General features: G+C 36.5%; 1 protein-coding gene across 6 annotated transcripts in view; it reads left to right on the forward strand.

Annotated features, from left to right (window-relative positions):
• Positions 1 to 22089, forward strand: part of b4galnt4b (beta-1,4-N-acetyl-galactosaminyltransferase 4b) — a 205774-nt gene that overhangs the window by 98976 nt on the left and 84709 nt on the right. For 4 of the 6 annotated variants that reach the window (XM_087261772.1, XM_087261775.1, XM_087261773.1 and 1 more), the window contains 3 exons: positions 5051 to 5149; positions 14585 to 14680; positions 15042 to 15132. In XM_087261772.1, coding sequence (XP_087117898.1) covers positions 5051 to 5149; positions 14585 to 14680; positions 15042 to 15132 — 286 coding nt within the window. Of the gene's footprint in view, positions 1 to 5050; positions 5150 to 14584; positions 14681 to 15041; positions 15133 to 20759; positions 21718 to 22089 lie in introns of those variants that run through there. The other 2 variants (XM_087261774.1, XM_087261777.1) reach the window with 2 other exon arrangements.

Genomic DNA, 22089 nt, shown 5'->3' on the forward strand with positions numbered 1-22089 from the left:
GGGGGAGTGTCGGAGGAAGAAAAGTGGGATGGTGTGGGAGTGTCTATTTGGGCACGCGCGAGTTTCCGAGTTAAAATACACACACACACACACACACACACACACACACACACACACACACACACACACACACACACACATACAGGAGAAAGTGATGGTGTTTAACCTACATGGACATCTGTAGTCGAATTATTTGCCAAATTATTAAATGGTGGACTTTAACTGCAGTATGGCTCTTTCATTCAGGGAATTCATTCATGCCCCTCACGACACACGAGATATTTGATTCGAGGAGTTGCTCTAAGCGTGTATTTTTCATGCAATGTTTTATACCGCACGGCGAATGAGAGAAAAAAAACCTCTGCATTTCCCAGAAACTTAGATGCACACGACAGGTAGTGTCAGAAAGCCGCGCTTGTTATTCCGGTCACTAAATGTGGTAAAAACCCTACACGAGGTTAAAGTTTGGTTGTGGTGCTAACGTGTTTACACTCTGTGCAATAGTTTGTTAGATACGAACAAACTGAATAAACAAAGAGCAGTGGTCGCTCACTTACCAAATCTGTAGAGACAGGACAATCACCAGCAACTAAAGCCGCGTCTTTATGAAGAGAATACTACAAGCGAATCCAGATCTCAGCATTTGCAGATGAGAACAGCTCTCAGGTAAACAATAATCCTCCTTAGACACATAAGTTATTGTTGTCGCGCGTCGCGTACACTGTTAATCCACACGTGACTCTGAGCTCTCACAGAGAGAAAATGAAAATGAGACTTAACTGCAGCAAACTATAAAAGCAACACTTCACGCTTGTTTTGCCAACACAACGTGGCGTCTCTGTCCTGAAAACACGGTGATAGTAATGAATATTAATGAAGTTGCACAATAGAGCGCGCTGATTGGTTTGAACCAAGCCTTACTCATGCATTAATGCATCACACTGTAAGACGTAATAAGACTCACTCTGGCACAGACGCCCAGTCTGCACGCTGGAATACAGGCTATTATGTCATGGCCGTGACGCAGCTTAAAAAATTCGTTTCAAACCGGAAGTACGAATTTGCTTGAAATAACGCAAAAACAACCAATTTACACTTTTTTTGTGAAATATAGGTGTCTTAATAGTGTTTTTAGCAGTGTGGGACACATATACGACTGTCAACAGCTCAAAAAATGTGTTTTGGTGTTTCGTGACCCTTTAAATATTTCTGATTTCTGAGATACAGCGCATCGACATTAATCAGCCCGTCATACTGAGCAGAGCAAAGATGTTGATGTTGTCCATATAATAGATGATGACAGAGACCGCATAATAAGCCCTTTGAGGAGAAAAGATCTGTGTATTTGCAAAGTACAGTTGATCAAAACATTCTGAAATTGGTGAGTGACTTTCTTAGTCGATCTCTTTCTTTTCTATGTTGGATAGCTAGATTTATACCATAGTAATTGTAGTGTATTGAGTGTGAGATGGGACTCATATCAGGAATATTTGTATTGAGTGTCGGCCACTCTTTGTATAACCCTTTTTGGTTGGCCATCTGTTTGTTTCTAATGAGTCTCCTGTTTTTTTTTTTTTTACTGCAGACTGTTACTATTCAGTAAAAAAAAAACAGAAAGAAGAAATGCCCATATGTGTTTAGTGGCCTGTAATCTGGTAGTGTTTGCTGTTGCAATTTCCTGATCGCAACAGAGAAATATTGGGAAATTTCTGTAGACTAATGGCATTTCATGCTGTTTAGCTTTATAAATGTGACCAAAATGACCAGTTTTTTTCATCACTTTAGATATTATGCTAGAGAATCATTCAAATACTAGCTCTAAAGTGACATTGGTAAATAAGTAACAGCTTTTGCTGTTTTGACATCAGCTGCAGGAATGGCGGAAAAAAAGCAGTTCCTCATACAAAGGGATTATTAGACTCTTCATGTTTGAATTTCTTTTTTATACAGTGGGATATGGCTGTATATCGCCACTGGTGGGACACAGCCATATCGCACTGCTACTCGTGTGATATTGCTTATATATATATAATAGTAAAAACAAATGTAAAGTTAATTATATTTCATTTAGAAAACATGCATTATCCGGTTTGAAGCTGAATGTTTTTTTAAGTTGAATATTTAAAAGGGTTACATTATACCTTGTTCTTTATTTTAGCGTTTTCTTCTGCCTGTGGCCCAGTTTCAGTGCTCAGGATATGATTAATTTGTAAGTTGCTTTGGATAGAAGTACCTGATAAATTAATAATTGTAAATAGTAATGCAGTGTTTCTTTATTTCACCAAAACAGCTTTAATTTAGGTAAGTGGTTAAACACAACCACTAAACAACCTGGTTAGACAACTTTAAAATGAATGATGTTCAGCGTGAATAAGCTAATATATGCATCTTTTATCGGGTAAATAAAAAAAAGTATGCAAATTTTAAGACTCTCAAACATCATTTCCCCCGGTTTTAATTAGAATTTTAGATAAAAAAAAAACACTTTTAATATTTATCAGCATACTTTTGTGTCTGTAAACAGTCTTATTAATAAAGGAACACTGGAGTTCAGAATGCAAGCACACATTTTAATTAAAAATTCAACAAAATAGTTTTTATACTAAATTATTTGTTCTCCATGCATTTTCTAATGACATTTGTTCTCTACAGTTTATTCTCTACAAAACTAATTTAACACTAATTTATTCTCTACAAAAAATAGTTTTTGATGAACAGCACATGGCGATGGAGATAAAGTATGTGGCAAGGGTCTGAATGAATATCATTAGCAGCAACGGTCCATACCGTAAAGTATAAACTAATACTTTTCAATTAAAATAAACAAAACTGGCCAGAATTATTAAAGAAGCTTTATAATTATATTTAGAAAACCTTGTTATTAGTTATGCTATTATTTTATTTTATAATGTTTAGTGGCTGTTATATAAACTACAGCTAGAAACCTCATTTTCAAAAGATATTCTTTCCATCTTTGATTAAAACAGAAAGTTTGAAATACTTAGCAAAATACTGATTACAAACATCCAAGCAATATGTAAATATGGGCTGCACTTTTTCCGTTAAAAAAAGACCTGATCATCTGGATTTTTATTCACAAGCTCTGTCATTTACCAGCATCATGTCAACACATAAGAAAATTACAATTACACTTTTATGATTGTTTGATAATGAAGACGATGCAGGGATTGTTTTATGTGGCTGTAATTTGAGTTATTCTCTTTGGCATGACACACTAATGTTACAGTGAATACTGTTTTTTTTAAGCATTATCCTTAACATTACAAACATTATTTAACTTGTCACAGAACAGAGAAGAGAATCCTGTCCACAAGAATTTATTGACAACATTCAGGGAATGTCATAAAGTCTCATTACAAGCAGTTAAAATGTGTGAAACTCCACTAGTTTTTTTTTTTTTTTTTTTTTTTACCAATTTTTTAATTCATTCAGCTGATCTCCAGGGGCCTCATGTATCAATGCTGCATACGCACAAAAACTTTGTGTACACCAATGTGCGGTGGTCTGCTGTGCCAACTTCATGTCTAGCGTACGTGTATTTCTTGTGTGTGTTTGTTTTATTTCCATTGGTGACTCCTAGAGGCAATTATATTAAATTGCACACTACAAAATATCGCACCAACACATGTAAAAAGCGTATATATATATATATATATATATATATATATATATATATATATATATATATATATATATATATATATCAGTTATGTGATTTAGAACATATACTGTAAAAGCATTTGCAAATGTATACAACCCTTAGTCTATGGCAATGTTGGCTAGTTTAAGATATAGCGCCCTAACAAAGTGTTCCTCTAATACATCTGTGTCTCCCACAGACACGAATACTACTCCAGACAGTAAAGTGTTACCCACAATTTAGGCATCTCTCTTCTTAAAGAGTGTTAGTTCAGCATCCCCCATTCCCCCGCCTGTTCGGTCCACACTTTGACGCTGTTCACCTCTTAACCTGCACCTTTACGTTGGACCATTTCTTTTTTAAATCACTCAGTGCGATGTTCAGACCCCACTGCGTTAACCGCGTCAGCTAAACTCTCCCACTCTATTTTTCTTTTGGTATTAATTCCGGAGGACAAACTTGCAAATAACACAGTTTTTCTCCGGTCTACCACCGATAGAAGCACCTCCAATTCACTTTTTGTGAAGTTTCTCTTCTTGCTTGCTTTTGCCATTGCTTTTTCATTTGGTTTTGCCAAAGTGGAGTCATTACCATAAATACATGGGGAGGAGGCAGGGAGGGGTTTTGCGCTCGTGCATGTTGCGCTCAGTTTCACATTAATTCGCTTGTACAAAGAGAATATGTGTGGGATTCCGCGTATGCAGTGTTTCATACATTTGATTTTTATACTGGGAATGCACAATGTTTTAGTATTAATTCAACACAAGTCTTCCCACATGAGGCCCCTGGTATGGTGGGAGCACTTTTTGCTTAGCTTAGCAGCATAGAGCATTGAATCTGATTAGACAGTTAACATCCCACTCTAAAATGACCAAACACTTTTGTAAGGCTTGACTCTTCTGTAGTTACATTCTGTAGTAAGACCGACAGAAAATGAAAAGTTGGCATTTCTTAAGTCCAAATGGCTAGGAATAACTATTCTCTCATTTCAGCTTAATAATCAAGAACTTTGCATTTTGCTGCCGTACCTTGGCTGCATCAGGCGCAATGATATTATACAGCGAGTGAAAATCAGTCAATGTTACTACTGAAAATTAACACTTTGGTCATTTTTGAGGAAGATGCTTATGGTTTAATCCAATTCAGTGATCTATGCTAAGCTAAGCTAAAAGTACTCCTGCCAGACCTAGTGATCGACTGAATGCATTATAAAATGGCCAAATTCAACAGTTTAGCTCTAGACGACTTGTACAATTTACAAATAAGTGTTTTTTATAATGTCAAAAGAGCAAAAGTGGACTAACAAATCAGCATTTTTTTGATTGAGTGTTGCATGAAGGTGTCTCTTTATGCGGGGTCACTGAGCACTCCTTGTTCCTGCTGTTTCAGGGAGAAGAGCTCAATGAATCTGCTCAGGAGAGTCGTGCCAACGCTGAGATGCACACACTCCTTGCCCAGAAGTTCCTCGGGTTGCCATGGAAACCAGAGGTAAAGCATGCTTTTCAAGTGTTGGAAATATACATTTCAGTTTCCTACACAGAAGAAATGTGTAGGATAATGTGCGTTATTATAACTGCTTTTATCTAACCCACACTGGCAGTGTGCAATTTAGTCGTGGATCTCTCGCACTCTCTCCCTCATTGTGTGAGATTTCCTTAGGGAGGCACATCCTCCCATAGCTCTGCATCCCTCCAGGAGTTGTGCTAAAATTACATGAACAGGTGGCCGAAAAGACGGGAAAACAACAGGCGCTGTACTAATGATGAACCAGCCAGTTCTGCTAAGCCTCGCTATCTTGTTCTAGATATAAATGAACTAGACACCCACAAATACCTGAATATTAGGCATTAGCACTCTGGCATTAGTACTAACAGCCGACTATTAGTAGCATTACAACTTCTCTCTGTGAGGACCGTTGTAGGAACTGATCCTACTAAGATGCTGAGAGTTTTCACACCATGAAGGTACTATTTTTGTGTTTGACTCCTCTGAGAATTGGAGGTGACTTTCGTAATTTAACTTCATTTGTCAACGGATCTGTCAGTGAAGTTCAGCAGCTTCTTTCTCTGAGACAAAAGCTCAAGTAGAACTTACTGGAAGCCTCATTCATCATTCATTCAGTTTCTATTCGGCTTAGTCCCTTTTTTAATCTGGGGTCACTACAACAGAGCGAACAGCCAACCTATCCACCATTTTACGCCATTCCAACTGCAACCAATCACTGGGAAACATCCATACACACTCATTCATACACATACTGTACACTATGGACATTTTAGCTTACCCGATTCACCTATAGTACATGTCTTTGGACTGGTGGAGGAAACCGGAGCAAACCCACGCCAACACGGGAAGAACATGCAAACTCCACTTAGAAATGCCAACTGACCCAGCCGAGGCTCAAACCAGCGACCTTCTTGTTGTGAGACAATTGTGCTACCCACTGCGCCACCATGACACCCTAGATGCATGTTCCTTAAACTAAAAGATTTGCCATGATTTGCTAACCCTCATGTTACTTTAATGTCACTATTTTTTTTTCTTTTATAAACAGTCAAAGGTTTTTTACTCTATAATTCCTTGTAAAAACTGATTAATTCACTGATTAATTATGCTTGTTAATATTGTTACGAATCTGTTAAGTTGACATATTAACTTAAAAGCCCCTTTCACATTCTGTTTTTTGCACTTTTTACTAAGAAATGATTTTTAAAATGTTTTTAAGTGAGCCAGAACTACCACAAGAAACTTTTAAAGCAGATGCCAGAAGAAGTTATTAACATTTAAGGGGATTTATCATTTGTGTTGTTTTTTTATATAATGTAATTAACCCTTGAGTACTTCAGATCTTATTTTAATAAAAATTTAACTATAAATTATAAACAAGAAAAAAAATAATACAGTTGTTAAAGAATGTTGTTTTTTTTATCTTTTTTTTTTGAAAGAAGCACATAGTGTCATTTGTGATTGAAAGTATGTAGTGGTGTAAATATATATTTACTGCACAATAATTCAGTATCTGATGACTAAGAATGTGCAGTTCACATGTACACTGTAAAAAATGCAGGGTTCCACATAATTCATTTACGTTGTCCCAACACAAATCAATTAAGGTAACCTAACACTTTTAACAAATTTATATGGATTGAACATAAAAAAACTTTTAGTTGTCCTAATGAAATCTCAAGAATTGTTGTTTCAGCTCATTTTAATTAAGTAGTTTGAACAAGTAAAAACAATATATTTTTTTAAATGTATTCCTCATGATTATTATGATCATCATTATGAGTCTGATACACAATGATGATATGACAATTATAATTACATAAGATCTAAATAAAAAGTTATCATCAGCAAAACTTAAAATATCATAAAAGCCTTTACTGTCAATAAATCATTGTGTGTAAACAAGTCTAAATGTCACTCTAACTTGATGGTGGGTCAGTTGATTAAGTTTCTAAATGTTTTTAGAGGTTAAAAATGACAGTTTTAAGAATTTGGTTAAGATTGTGAATTTGAGCTAAAGTCACAAAATAATTACTGATAAAACCATTTGATGATTAACCCTTGTGCACTGTTCAAATTTACTATACTTTTGTTATGTTGGGGATGAAACGGTCCACTGAAATAAACTGCTGTAAAAATGCATTTAAAAAATCATATAATTTTTTCACATTTTTTTGCATAAATCTGTTAATCAACCTTAGTCCTGATCAAAACTACCAAATTGCTTAGAAAATGTACAGGATTTTAACTATTTAATTTTCAAATTCTTAAATGATGCCACTGATTTGGTGAAAAAAAACACACACACACACACAAAATTTTGTATTTTCAACATAAAAAGCAATTGTGGACTGGATCTATTAACTTTTTATCACAGTCTTGGACATGTGAGCGATTAACAACTACATTGGCTTTGACACATTATTAGATTGTCATTTTTCTTCCTTATTCACTGTTGGTGGCTTTTTTTGCCTCATTGACTTCCATTATAACCACATTTGATTGGACATAAATACAGAGTCTTTGTTTTTATTTACTCCATGTAGTTCTGAGAGCTGAGACCCATATTTTAATATTTTAAGTAAAAACAGCCACCAACAGTTAAATTAGGGAGAAAAAATGAAAATAAATCAAAAACAATGCACCAAAGGCAATGATGTTTCACATGTCCAAGACTTTGATAAAAGGTTAAAAATATCCAGTCCCTATTACTTTTTAAATTGAAAATTTGTTTTTTAACCAAATCAGTGACATCACTTATGAATTTGGCAGTTAAAGAGTTAAAATCCTGTACATTTTTAAGCAGTTTAGTAGTTTTGATTAGGACTAAGGTTGATTAAAAGATGTATGCAAAAGAATTTGAAAAACATTTATCTGATGCATTTAAACAGCAGTTTAATTTAGTGCATGTTTTCATCCCAAAAATAACAAAAGGGTAGTAAATGTACCCAGAGTGTATTGCTGAGTTTTATTTATTTATTTTTTAATCTTAAAGCATTCTCTCAAAATTTGTGTCAAAATAAGATTTGTTTTCAAAAATCATTCTGCAAGCTGAAACACAGAAAAAGCTATGGTCACATTAAGACACAAAATCAAGCCAAAGTGGATGAAAACATCCCCAACAGTACATAAGGGTTAATATTAATTATTAGTTTGTTTGATTTTTATAAAAATATTTATATAGTTCACTGCAATCCATTTTAAAAGGTACAAAAAGTATTATTATTAATGCTAGCACATTAAATTAATAATAAAAAGGTCAGTTAGGACATTTAAAATGTTGTTAAATGCTATTTTATTGTTCTCGTTTATAAAATTATTTTGAACTTAACTTTCTATTATTTAATATTTTTCAATTGCCCCTTTTGTAAACATTTAAAAATTATATATATATATATATATATATATATATATATATATATATATATATATATATATATATATATATATATATATATATATATATATATGTTTTCACCTATTAGCAACATTTTTAGAAACAATACTTAAAGGATCTTCCATCTTGTAGCCAACAGATGTTGTGTAGCTTTTTTCTGAACACTAAACCTGACTCTGCTGTAGTTCTGTCAATCGATAAGCCAACAGTCCTTATCTCCTCCTCACCTCATCGCTGGAGCGGAGCTAGGAGACACGACACAGTGTGATAATGAAGAGACAATGATCAAAGAGGGTTCCTGACCGCGTGCTGGCCCCGAGGCCCCCTTCCTCGGGGCCTGTGACAGATGAGCTCCTCACTCCTCACTGAAGTGTCAGGTCCGGCCGAAGCCTCCAGGAAGCTACAAGAGCATAAAGGCTCCTACTAGGCATGTGATTTAGGAAGCACCGGATGCCAGAAATAGCAAACAGCACGGACGTCTTATTCTCCAGCCGTCTGCCTCATTGGAAATGTTGGCCAGATATTTATTCAGGATGGTACAGCGCAAAAGAAAAGAAAAAAAACATCTCCCAATGCAGAGATAACCTCTGTTTTTTATCCATTGATTTATGTGCTTTCCTCTCTGTGTTATTAAATGTCATTATGTGGCCAGTAGGAATAACCAGGCTGGGATATATATCATCAGGGCTTTGGCTGGAAGCACAGCGAGATGCGAGATGACTCTGACAAAAGATCTAAGGCCGTTCATTCACACTCCATATGCTGCAGCAGAAGATGCTCTTATCATGTAGCCCAGAATGTATTGCAGAGCTACTTATAATGCAGAGATAAAGGGAAGATTAATGTTATTAATTTTGTGCGATAACACAAGGTTCACCGGTATTTATATCACGTTATTCTAACAAGCATGGACAAGTCTATTACTAACACATAATAAGAGCAGTTCAAAAAATTGTATCCAGTCACTAGAGGTTTGCAGTGGCAAATCCCATTTTTCATGATTTATGGTGCATTTGTATTAGACTGCATATTTTTATATAGATGCTGCTGTCATAGTCTCCTTGTTTTCCCTTGCGCAAAACAAAGCAGCGTGACAGTTATTCATCTATTCTGAGAATGTGAGCATTTAAATAGTATACACTTAATAATGCCCACAGCTGAATCCACCTAACCACCTGTGACTACATTGAGCGAGTGTAGTGTGGCGATAGAGTGGCAAGGTCCAGTGTGCCCGTGACAGTTGTAACCATCCCCAAGATGTCTCAGCTTTTCTGTCCGCCCACTGTGAGTGGGTGGGATGCCAATCCCACCGTCCACACCAGCTGCAATTATAGAGGCTAAATTTAAACGAGGCTGTGAGGAGAGAAACCTAAACCCCTGAAGAAGGGGTGAGAGCAATCTAATGTGAGCTCACCTGATGATGAGTAATGCCGCTCTCTGTCACCACCGCCACCGGGAGCATTACAGGAAGATAAAGGGTGATGGAAGATTCGGGACATGAAGATTTTACACAAGCACACACGCAATCCTGGCACTGCTGTACCAACTCATAAATTCTTCATTAAACCTTGAGTGTGAAATGCGTTGCCCAATTTCCCTGTTTATGAAAGTTTGTTTTCTGAAAGCGTTGCTGCGCATCCAACAGACGATGAATCACCCTGCGAACTCTGTGAGCGCCGTGTTGTTTCTAGCTTATCGGGCCAAAACATGATAATTACGCATTCCCTCCTTCTTCTGAGAAAAATGTATTATTACTTCTAAGTAGTTTACAGTACAATCCAAAATCAAAGAGGTCTCCAATAATTAGGATCTGTTAAGATTCTTATTCACTGTGTTTTGTGGGAGAAAGATGCTCTGCTGCCATCTGCTCGGCTATGGCTTTAAAGTCTGTGTGAACAGACTTTAAGTTCCTACCAATGTTCTTTCAGAATGTTGATGTATTTCCAGCTGAAATGGAATATTGAATAGAGAAGATTTATTTTAGTCCTGCTCCTCTGCATTTCTTGCTCACAGTGAATTTTGAGGGGAGGTTTAGAGGTGAATTGTTAAGAATATTCTACCCAAGCCACCAAACAGATGTCATTTAAAATGAACAGCAAAATATTTTAATATAGAATGATGAAATAATTGCCAATATCAGTATGTTTTGGCAGTCTGTATTAATAATGCCTACCAACTACGGCCTTAAAAGGATAATTCACCCAAAACTGAAAATTGTTATCCTTTACTCACCTCTTACCTTTTTGAGTTTCTTAAATATCTTTTTTTTTGTGTTCAACAGTAAAAAGAAACTCAAAGTTATGAAACCACTTTAGGGTCAGTAAATAATGAGTCTATTTTCATTTTTTGGTGTGAACTATTCCTTCCATTGCCTTGAACTAATTTGTGTTCTAACATTTAGCGAAAAAAATCAGCACATTTTAGTCCATCCAACTGCATCAATAAAGGTAATAATAGTCCTAGTTTTTATTGCCTCACCTGGATTAGCACCTTTGTGGCATACAAATTGAATACACCCTAATGTTCCTGCCAGTATTTTTGGATTGAATTCTGAGAATTTTCTTATTTCACCCATGTTGTGTACTGTTTGTGAAAGGGCATTCTGAAATTTAACTCCAGTGTCCCAAAACCTCCACGCCACCCTAAACTAACCAATTCACAGTGTGTCTTGTTTATTAATTGATGTTGTCAGTTTTCTTTGTCAGAGCTAATTTAGGTAATTGTCTAATCTGTTATTTTACCATCATCTGACTCACAATTAACTTTCATTTTTATTAACTGTACATTTGTGTTGCTTGTGTTATTTAATAATATTATGCATTTTAAATAGAAAATCATAATCCACCCAACATTAAAAAGCTTTATTAATTAAAGGGCTCCTATTTTACTTTTTTTTTTTTTACAAAATGTAAGATAAGTCTTTGGTGTCTCTAGAATGTGTCTGTAAAGTTTCAATTTGAAACACATATCAGATTCTGTATTATACAATGCTAAAAATTTTAGCAAATTTTAGAGGAAATTTTAGCTGTTATTGTACCCTGTGCCTTTAAATGCAAATAAGCTGCTTCTCCCTTACCCGCCATTCCGAAATGCTTGTCTGCTTTTCCTGGGTCACATCAGATAAACAGCAGTCAGTGACAGACACTGATGAAACAGAGATCTGGTTTATGAGTCAAATATAACAAGTAAGGTGATTGGATGCATTTGTGCATTTCTTCAATGTGAGTCACATGGCATTAATAAGTTTGCAGTACACACACAAACACACACACATATATTAAACTTTGCACTATTTTTGTTTGCACGTCTACTTGCTGCTAATGATGATGAATCGCCATGCTAATGGTAATTCCAGCGAGCATGAATTACACAGTAATCTTACTGTCTTTTCTTTATTACAAACATTCACTGTTTTATAAACATTTTAAATCTGAAAAACTCATTCTTGAGATGCGGCTGATCGCAGAGAGTTGGAACAGATCTTTTAATTTCAGTTTCTTTGCAAATCCCGTTTTGTGGACATATGTGGAGACATGTGGAGATACACTCCTACATCATGTAGCGGTGGGCCTCAAAATCACTGGGATTTGGATCATATTTTATTGTCAGGAAATTTTAAAAAGAGGCTACTTGTGTTTAAATCACTCCAATATGACAGGGGACACACTATACCTACACAGTTCAACTTCCAAAAGTTGTTTTTTGCATTGTAGATGCCCTTTAAAGTGGCATTCAACATACTTGAGCTGTGTGTTTAAAATAAATTGAATGTTATTGTACCCTGGGGTGAATGTAGTTATTAAATATCGTTATTATCCTGGTAGTTATCATTCTTGGTGCGACCAGTAGGTTACTTACTGGGCTATAACCAACTAAATCTTGACCTTTGGTCAAACTCTGTACCAATTCTCCATTGCAGTGTAAATATAATTTACACTTTGCTATAACCTTGCTCATCACTTTCTTGCCTTTGGGGTAGAAGCATTTTCACAGATCCAATTTCAGATGCTTTTTGTCACATTATCCTGTGCATAACCAAGGTCTGTGAAGGCCTAAAGCCATCTTCCCACCCCAGAATCAAGTGTTAATTCAGCCACCTGTGCCATAGTAATAGAGAATTTTAAGCTAAAAAACACCATCATCTTGAACAACAGGCACTTATTAATATTGCATCAAAACTGACGATGTGTTTCTAAACATTGTGTTGTCCATGTTGGACAAGTAGTATGTATTTTCAGTAAATGTGCACTACCCTTATTGAGATAAGATTTGATCAAAGGAGTAGAACAAAACAAGGTATTAACAGCTCATTAATTCTGTATTGTTCTATATCTGTAGAAATTTTATTTAACATGGAGATAAACCCTCCACCAAATCAAGTATGTCACTTAAAAAAAAAAAAAAAAAACTGAAAAAAGTAGATATCATGAAGTGATAGTAAAACAACAAAGGCAAAACATTTCGATTTAATGTTACAGTTCACACTGCTCTCACTGTATATTTTGAATTTGAGGTTAGCATACACTCAAAAAGTGACGTTTTTCCAACTGCTAATTTAAATTGAGCTGAAACAACACAATTCTTGAGGATTTTTTTTCCAACAAACATACTTGTTTTATGCTTAATCCACTTAAATTTGGAAAAATTAATGAGTTAATTTACAGCATTGACCTTATTCTTCATGTAAGAGTGGATGCAGCCATTGGAATCTTTTTGGCTTGAGACTTTGGTCTCATTCACTTTCATTGATTTTTAGATGTTAAAAACAGCTTGTTCTGCTGCTTGATGTTGCAAACTGATATTTTATTATTACATTATGCTTGTTTTTATGTATAGTCATAAACACACTTGCTTGGAGAGTAAGTAGTTTGACCGTTTACAGCAGTTTATTATTTCTAGTCATTTCTTCCATAGATGGCTGAATCTAAAGTTCTAAAACAATCGCAAAAACAAGCTCACTTTCACATTGAAGAGTAAGGTCAATATCCTTTTTTCCCCGAACTCAAATCGTTTGTATGGAACTCAGCATTTTTTACAGTGTAAGAGAAGCATAAGGAATTTTTCTCAGAGAAAACAATATTCAAATAATAAAACAAATAATATAACATAGTTTTTTTTTTGTTTTTTTAAATGAGCCAGAGTAGCATGGAACTATGTCGAAGAAAATGAAATACTTTTGTTTCTGTGTGTGTAATGCCGAGTTCAGACTGCATGATTTTAGCCCCGATTTTGACTTGCCGCCAGGTTTTGAGAAATCGCAGACAACTGCCTGAAATCACAGGCAAATCGGTGCTTGTGTACGCAAGTAACAATCACACAGTGTGATTACCACACAGATTGTTGACTATCAAGGATGTGATCTTTAAGAATCACAGATGAGTTGCCGGCAGCCGTGAGATATTCGGCATGTTAAACACCAGCAATTCAAATCATGCCATGTGAATGTGATCTCATTGAAAGTAACATTGCCAATCATCTACAGCCAATCAGAGAGCAGCGTCTATAAGTATGGGTATCTGCAGGCCAGCGGGAGGTTGGGGAGAAGTTAAAAGGGTTTCTTTTCTGCCTATTTGGACCAAAGAAATGGAGGAAAAACTATTGTAAATTTGGCAAACTATTGGCAATTTTAAAGCCATGCAGTGTGAAACCTCCTGTCGCCAATCCATCTTGCAATGTATACACAGCAATGACAGAATGCTTCCCCAGAGAGTCATGCAGTGTGAAAACATCAGTAACGCCATTACTTTGAAAATCGTGCAGTCTGAACTCGTCATAAGTGAATCTTAATGGATGCATGCTTTGTAATGTATAGAAGGTTACATAATATATATATATATATATATATATATATATATATATATATATATATATATATATATATATATATATATTATTATTATTTTTTTTTTTTTACATTTTATTTTATCTTCATTTTGCATTACTGCATAATTGCTTTTCCTTGTGAATGCTGGTTATACATGAAGCAACGGCTCTTTTTCTCTCTTTTTGTTCTCTGTCAGTATAAAGGTCAGGCCAATCTGCATGTGTTTGAAGACTGGTGTGGCTCATCCGTCTCCCAGCTCAGGAAGAATCTTCATTTCCCTCTCTACCCACATGTAAGAGCACAATAAATGTGTCAGACAATAAAAGAACAGACAATTAAGATGAACTTGATTGTGTGACTTGTGAAATGTAGTCTGGCAAATGAAGTCAGTATGTCATTTGCAGTATTTTCATTAACAAAGCCCTAATGTTGTCCGTATATTTGCTCCAGACAGGATGTTCTGCAGACAGAGATTAACATCTGTTTTTTTATAACCTCTGCATTATTGCTAAAGCAATGTTTTGAAACTAGAGCTGTCTTTTTATTCGTCTTAGAAGTCATTTTGAGGTGTGATTCTGTGAATTGCTGTTAGTGCCTTGGGTTTTAGAGTGAATAGACCTGCAGATGCTTTTATATTTAATTCTTCCCCACAGACCAGAACCACAGTGAAGAAAATTGCAGTGGCACCAAAGTGGAAGAATTATGGCCTTAGAGTATTTGGATTCATTCATCCTTACAAAGATGGTCAGTGTATTTCGTCAAGTTTATATTTTTTTACAAGATTTCATCAAGTATTTTATCAAAAGAATTTAATAAGTGGTTATCATGGCTTAAAAGCTAATTTACTTACTGTATACAGTAGAGTGCCTAACATTAAAGAGTGCATGCTGAAAGATTTGACATAAAATCATCATTCTTCCTCAATGAGTTGTTTGTTCAGATCTGGTTCATTGATTTTAAATTTTATTAGTTGCTGTTTTTTCTTTTGTTACTATTATGAAAAATTCATCTAAGATCATTGTGTGAAAATGAGTACACCCCAACATAAGAAAACATAAAGAAACATAAAAAAAATAAAATAAAGTGGTAATCATGAGGAAAATCTGACAAAATAGCTTTGTATGGAAAATAAATGTCACATAATTAAAAAAAAATATATAAAATAATAATAATATTTTATTTGCCCAAACAGGAATTCAATGATTATAGATTTTGGTTGTACAATTATAGTCTGAGGATTAACCACAGTTATCACAATTATTATGCATTAATTAGTTTCAAAACACTACTAGTTTAAAAAATCACATGAAAACTCTTTACATTTTAAAGTGTTATTTACTGCGGCTTAGTAATACAATTTTAATAATTATACAATAAAACAACAATACAGCACAAGTTTTTTGAAGTTTTTGTTTTTGTGAGTCCACCAGAGGTCACTTTGTACGCGTTTTCAGATCTCAAATTTCTTTCACGAGTGCAATTCGGGCCTGCTGTTTCTGCATAAATCCAACAAAGGCCGCTGTCTACTGACTGATTTACTGACTGACCAACTGACAGATACCCCACCTTTCCCCTTTTCTAAACATAACCAATAGTGCTTTAACAGTTAAACTCTGCAGACCTGGTGACGTCATCGACTTTCGCTTTAAGATTTACAGGTCTAGCGTTGAACCAGACGCCTTTAAGTGGTTTTGTTTGAAAGTGTAGAATCACATATGCATCACTATTATTCTACTGTTCAAAAGTTATTTACACTTAAATACACAGTATTTTGGATACCCGAGCTGGGTATTTTACATTGGTTCATTTTCATATTTTTTATTTGACACATGTACAAGTTATAGCTCAAATGAAAGCTTTTGCCGGTGCACATACGGTTCTAGCATTCTTTTTACTGAATTATATTCACATATCAAACAGTTGCCAAATGAATCGCTGTGTTTCCATGGCGCAGAAGTAAAAACAAAACATTTATGATCAATAAGCAGCCCCATATAGCATAGACAGCTGTCGTCTTTTACCTTATACTGTGCGCTTCAGAGCCATTTCTCCTCTGTTTTTTGAGGTGATGTGCATAAGTACTTGTTTTATATGTCTGACGTGGTCCAAATACTGTGAATTATGTTTCAATCATTCAGTTAGTCGACAGCAGCCTCTGGTGGGTTCACCCAAGAACATCGTGGGCGCGAATGGCATTTTGAGATGCGAAAAAGCGCACACAGCGGCCTCTCGCGGATTTGCCAAAACAAAAACTGCAAAAATACGTACCTCCCAGGACGTATTTCGCGGTCTCCAGAAACGTCCACAGGGACTACGTTTTCAGAATGAACCTGTGTTGGTATATTTCTTACAAAGTATGAAGCTGATCAGTTCATTCACCATACTTTCAACTAGGTTCGCCTGGAAAGCGTGAGCGGGTGCGTCGATCCTAACACACACGCCAAGCAGCACGCTCCCATTGAAAATAATGAACTTGATTGTGCAAAAGACCTAATAGCCTAATATCCTCAGCCATATTTAATCCAGTGGGTGTGGGTATTAGCCTTGATTTACAAACTCGAAATTTTAAACTGGCGCACAGTTGGTGTAACTGTTTAGTTGCAGCAGTTTTGTTCTGTGCAGAAACGAGGTGTTGAGAAGCCTTTACAGTTAATTAACTGTGACAAATTAAAGCGCGGTTAATAGTGAAACCGGTTAACTTTTGCATCACTATGCCCGATAAGGTCAAAGTTATAAGAAAATATGCAAAGCATCTCTAGTAAGTTTGCATACTGTCGCAAAACTGGTTTTCTTTGACAGCGTAGTGTTCACAGGCTGCATGTCATGTACAAAGGTTCCCACTGCTGAAGCCCATGCTCAAAAAAGCCCATCTAGAATTCGAAAAAAGCTTATCTATAGGGCTCACGTTAACAAAGGCAAAGACCACTGGGACTGTACTGAGATTTTGAAAGGATATAAAAGAGATTAATATTTTTGGCTCTGATGGGTTCCAAACTGCGTGGTGTCCCGAGGGTGAGGAAAATGATGAAAAATGCATGATAGCAACAGTAAAGCATGATGGTTCCAGTGCTCTTGTGTGGGGTTGCATGGGTTCTACAGGTGTCGGGGAGCTGTATTTCATATCATGACTTCACAGATGTACTGTGAAATACTGAACAGGAAGATGCAAGCATTACTTCATGCCCTCAGCCACAGGGCACTCCCCATCTCAACACTTTCATATAAGCATGTACCCAGAACTCAACCCAACAGAAGTCTTTTAGGTAGCATTGAAAATACAGGATGAATGTCATTCTCATGCCAGTATCTGAAAAGCTCATTTCTCAAAAATGCTGAAAGAAAGATGCTGCTGTATGTCATCATTTAGTTCATTCAAACTCTAGAAGAATTGGTTCCAACTAAACTAAGACAATGTTAGGCAGAGACATTAGCCCCTTTCACACATACAGACCTTTCCGGAAAATTACCGGCAATTTTCCAGAAAGGTTGTATGTGTGAACAAGTCCTTTTTGAAAATACCGGTACATTTTTTCTGGCTATTTTCCGGAAAGAGCAGTTATAACATTACCGGTAATTTGCCCGAATGCTGCGCTGTGTGAATGCAGAAGGAAGATTGTTGGAAAGAGCGCGTGCGTCTTCTTTAGCCAATCAGAACAGTCAGACGCATTCATGTCCGTGCGGTTTGTGAAATTAAAAGCCTTCAAATATTTTCCCAGACGCGTTTAGCTGCTAGAAGTTAGTCAGATAACGTTTATGTGTTCTTCCTAATGCCAAGCGTGTAAATAATCATCGATAAGATGCTTATGATAAGCCGCTGTTTGTTTACCTTTAAGCTTTGTGTGGGCCTGTAAAACAGCCTGTGAGCGGCAGCTCACGCACATATTATGAACATCTCGACATGCGAAAGTGATCCTCCATATGTTTTCATCAAAGTTGTTCACAATACTGATCATCCACAGAGTTTGTAATGTAGTCAAATGTTTTAAAATACAAACGCAGCCGTTTAAAGCTCATTTGTGGTGAATGATGTCAGAATTTACCGGTATTTTGTAATGGATGTGTGAACGGTCTTTTCTGGAAAAATTCCGTAACGTCCTCGCCTGTGTGAACAGCGCTTTTTTGAAAATACCGGTAAAGTTGTTCTGGAAATTTTCCAGATATTTACCGGTATCACTGTGTGAAAGGGGCTATTATCAAGGGCCTGCCCCACCCGCCGATTTTCACTTTCATCCGCGATGTACCACCCCCCGCTCTTCACTTACATAAGCAATCTCCCATCGCCCACCAACCCAATTCTTATTGATTGTATAAGGAACACTCTTTCCTAATGCTACTCCATGTCTACACTGGATACGAATGGCTCAGCTTGATGCAAGTTAAGACAGCAGAACCAGTTATAATCAGTTATTCTGTCTACACTGGATGCAGCACAGCACGACACAATACATTCCCTGAAGCTAACTGAAGCTCCATTCTGACGTAGTCAAAGCATTTGTGCTACTTCTGAAGAAATGAATTTGCAACACAACACAGCAGTTGTCACAGAGATTAGACAGTACACAAGCAAAACAAGCAAGGCTTTCTGCTGGTGTTTTGGATGAGCAAGAGACAAAAAAGATGTCAAATTATCAATAACAATTCATGTCTTGAGCCCTCTAAAAGAAATATTTACTTCTAAATGGTAAGAACATATTACTAAAGTACAGAATTATATAAATAATTATTGTACTTTCCATGGATAAAGGTATTTTTATGAAACAATAGATGCCGGTAAATATCTGTAAGCATATAGATGGATTGAATGTGTCATTCTAAAATGCTTTTTTTGTCAAAGCACCATATGGTTAATTTCCTTGTTTTATTTCATTTTCTTTTCCTTACCACCGTGATATACGTGATTCAGCTTGTTTCAAGTTTAGGTTCACAAACAGATGGCTTCATATTCAGCTGTAGCATTTTATGATACAGTTTGGACTGCATTTGTCCCTCGGGGATCTGAAGCCGTTCAGATCTTTAGACAGCATGGCAGATTGAGATCATTATATTGCCTCAAGCCTGTTTCACAGCTGATTGTTTTCTTGTATTGGACTGCAGCGTTTTATGTTCTCCAAATATACTGTGTACGTTTATAGAAAGGGTTTTGTCGTCTGTTCATAAAAGAGTAACTTCTGGCAGCATTATTTTACACCATCGTTTTCTTTCGGAATCTACTATCAAAACCATTTTGCTTCATGTTTCAGTCATGACCGCATGCATTATTGAATACTAGTGACACTCTCCCATCAATACCTGCCCCTTTCATGTAATAAAATGTAAAGCATATGACTAGAATCCCATTTTAGAAGTGATTCATGCACAATTCCAAACAGTTTTGCAGACTTTTGTGCAGTGCGGTCACGCTCCTTGCAGTACATTACATTAAAGGGTTGCTTTGTGTTCAAAGTGTTCCTGAAAGCGAGTTTGAGTGAGGTTTAAGAGAGCTGAACATTGGCGAGGCTGACAGGATGTCTGAAGGCACACAGAAAGCTTTATTTCTATAGATCCCCTTCAGTCAGCACATTCCGCACACTCTGCCTGACCTGATAAGAAAAAGCTGCTGCGAGGACTACTATATGAGCCTTGAAGCTTGCAGACATACTTGTGTTTGTGAGGGAAAAAGTTATGAGATTGTTTTCATTAGCAAATTACAAGTGTCGCTGAGTCAGGCTTTTGACTGTGGCACATACTGTAACCTCATCATACATTAATAAGTGAAGGAAGAACAAGTGTTTATTTGAGGATATACCAAAAAACTATACAGCCCAACACGATCTCATAGCAGTTCATATCTTTTTGAGTCAGTGGCTTATTCATATGATTCATATGATCTCATTCGTACAATTTAGTTTGCATTTGCTATAGCCGGTTCTCACCTGTGGAATGCGTAGAATTAAAAATGGTTTCGTCACTGAAAATTTTCAAGTCTAAATTAAAGACTTAATTATTTTCCAGGTTGTTTAAAGCATTAGTCCCTTCCTCAGGGGGGCAGCGGTCTCATTTTTAATCCTGTTTACTGCGGTCAACTGTGGTAGCATCTTTTAACTCGGCAGAATTATCTAAAGCGTCATTTACTTTCTTGTTTTGGGCATTGAAACCAAACTGTTTTTGTAAAATCTATTTTACATTTTTTATGCTCTCTTTTACATTAATAATAATAATAATAATAATAATAATAATCCTTACATTTATATAGCGCTTTTCTGGGCAAAGCGCTTACCACATTGGGGTAATCTCCTCATCCACCACCAGTGTGCAGCATCCACCTAGATCACGAGATGGCAGCCATTTTGCGCCAGACCGCACACCACACACCAGCTGATTGGTAGAGAGGAGACAGAGTGATGAGTGTAATTATTATATGGGGAGGGTTAGGAGGCCATGATGGACTGAGGTCAATGGGCAGATTTGGCCAGGATGCTGGGGTGAAACCCCTACTTTTTTTCGAAGGACATCCTGGCATTTTTAATGACCACAGAGTGTCAGGACGTCGGTTTAACGTCTCACCCGAAAGCTCACTGAGCAGTATAATGTCCCCGTCACTATACTGGGGCATTAGGACCCATACAGACTGCAGGTTGGGCTCCCCTGCTGGCCTCACTAACACCACTTCCGGCAGCAACCCAGCTTTCCCATGTGGTCTCACATCCAGGTACTGACCAGGGGCAGCCCTGCTTAGCTTCAGTGGGCGACCATGTGAGAGCTGCCGAGAGCTAGCTGCCAGCTAACTAGTTTATATTTTTGGTTGTATCTTCTCTGTAGAGCACTTTGTGCAGCCTTTGTGGCTGTTTAGAAATTTATTTTTATATAAATAAATTGAACTTGAACTTAATTCGAGTTGCTCCTTCACCTATCACAGTTGGGTTTATTTGAACGAATTAGCCACTAAACTGACAAAATGTATAATAGTTACGTTTCCTTGTGAGATCAGGCCATACAGGCTTACTGGTTAGTAAATAGCTTCTAGAGACCTCCCGTCAAGCAATTAAAAGAGTTTTAAAAAAGAAATTTGGGCTAATCTAAAATGTAATAAACATCTAGCAATAGTCCAACTGTCAGGCCCCTGAGTTTACGTCATGTGACCTTCCCCATGTGCTCCTTTGTTCTGTTTTCCTACCACCAGTCAGTCTCATGAGTTTCACCTGTGTTCATCCCCAGTGTGTGATTAAAGTCATCATGTCCTGTATATTTATAGTCCTGTGTGTTGTTTAGTCCTTCATCCGGTTTTCTTGGTTATGTTCTGTCCACATCCCATGGCGTTCCTGAGTCTCCTGTGCTTCCTAGGTCTTCCAAGTGAGTGTGTGTAAATAATTCTATGTGTTTGATAACTCCTGCGATCCTTTGACTTTCTGGGAGAGCCCGTACAACAGTAGACTGGTCATCAAATAGATTAGTCAGACTTCACATCGTCGCCTTGGAATTATAAGATTCTATCTGCGTTCTGAATGATTTTAAGTTTGATCTTCAAAGTTTTGGCATTTTATATAGCAAACGATATGTGTGTAACATATCTGTTTTATACATTAACATGACAGAGACCCTAAACCTACTCTAAATGTTAAATTAATAAAATTCACTTTAAATTTGCAAGAGGGGGTGAAAAACAGGGCTAATGCAGACAGAACCTTCTTATTTTAAAAAGTCATTTAATGTTTAAGGTTCTAT

This window comes from Danio rerio, chromosome 7, assembly GCF_052040795.2.
Source record: "Danio rerio strain M-AB ecotype USA chromosome 7, GRCz13ab, whole genome shotgun sequence".
NCBI lineage: Eukaryota > Metazoa > Chordata > Actinopteri > Cypriniformes > Danionidae > Danio > Danio rerio.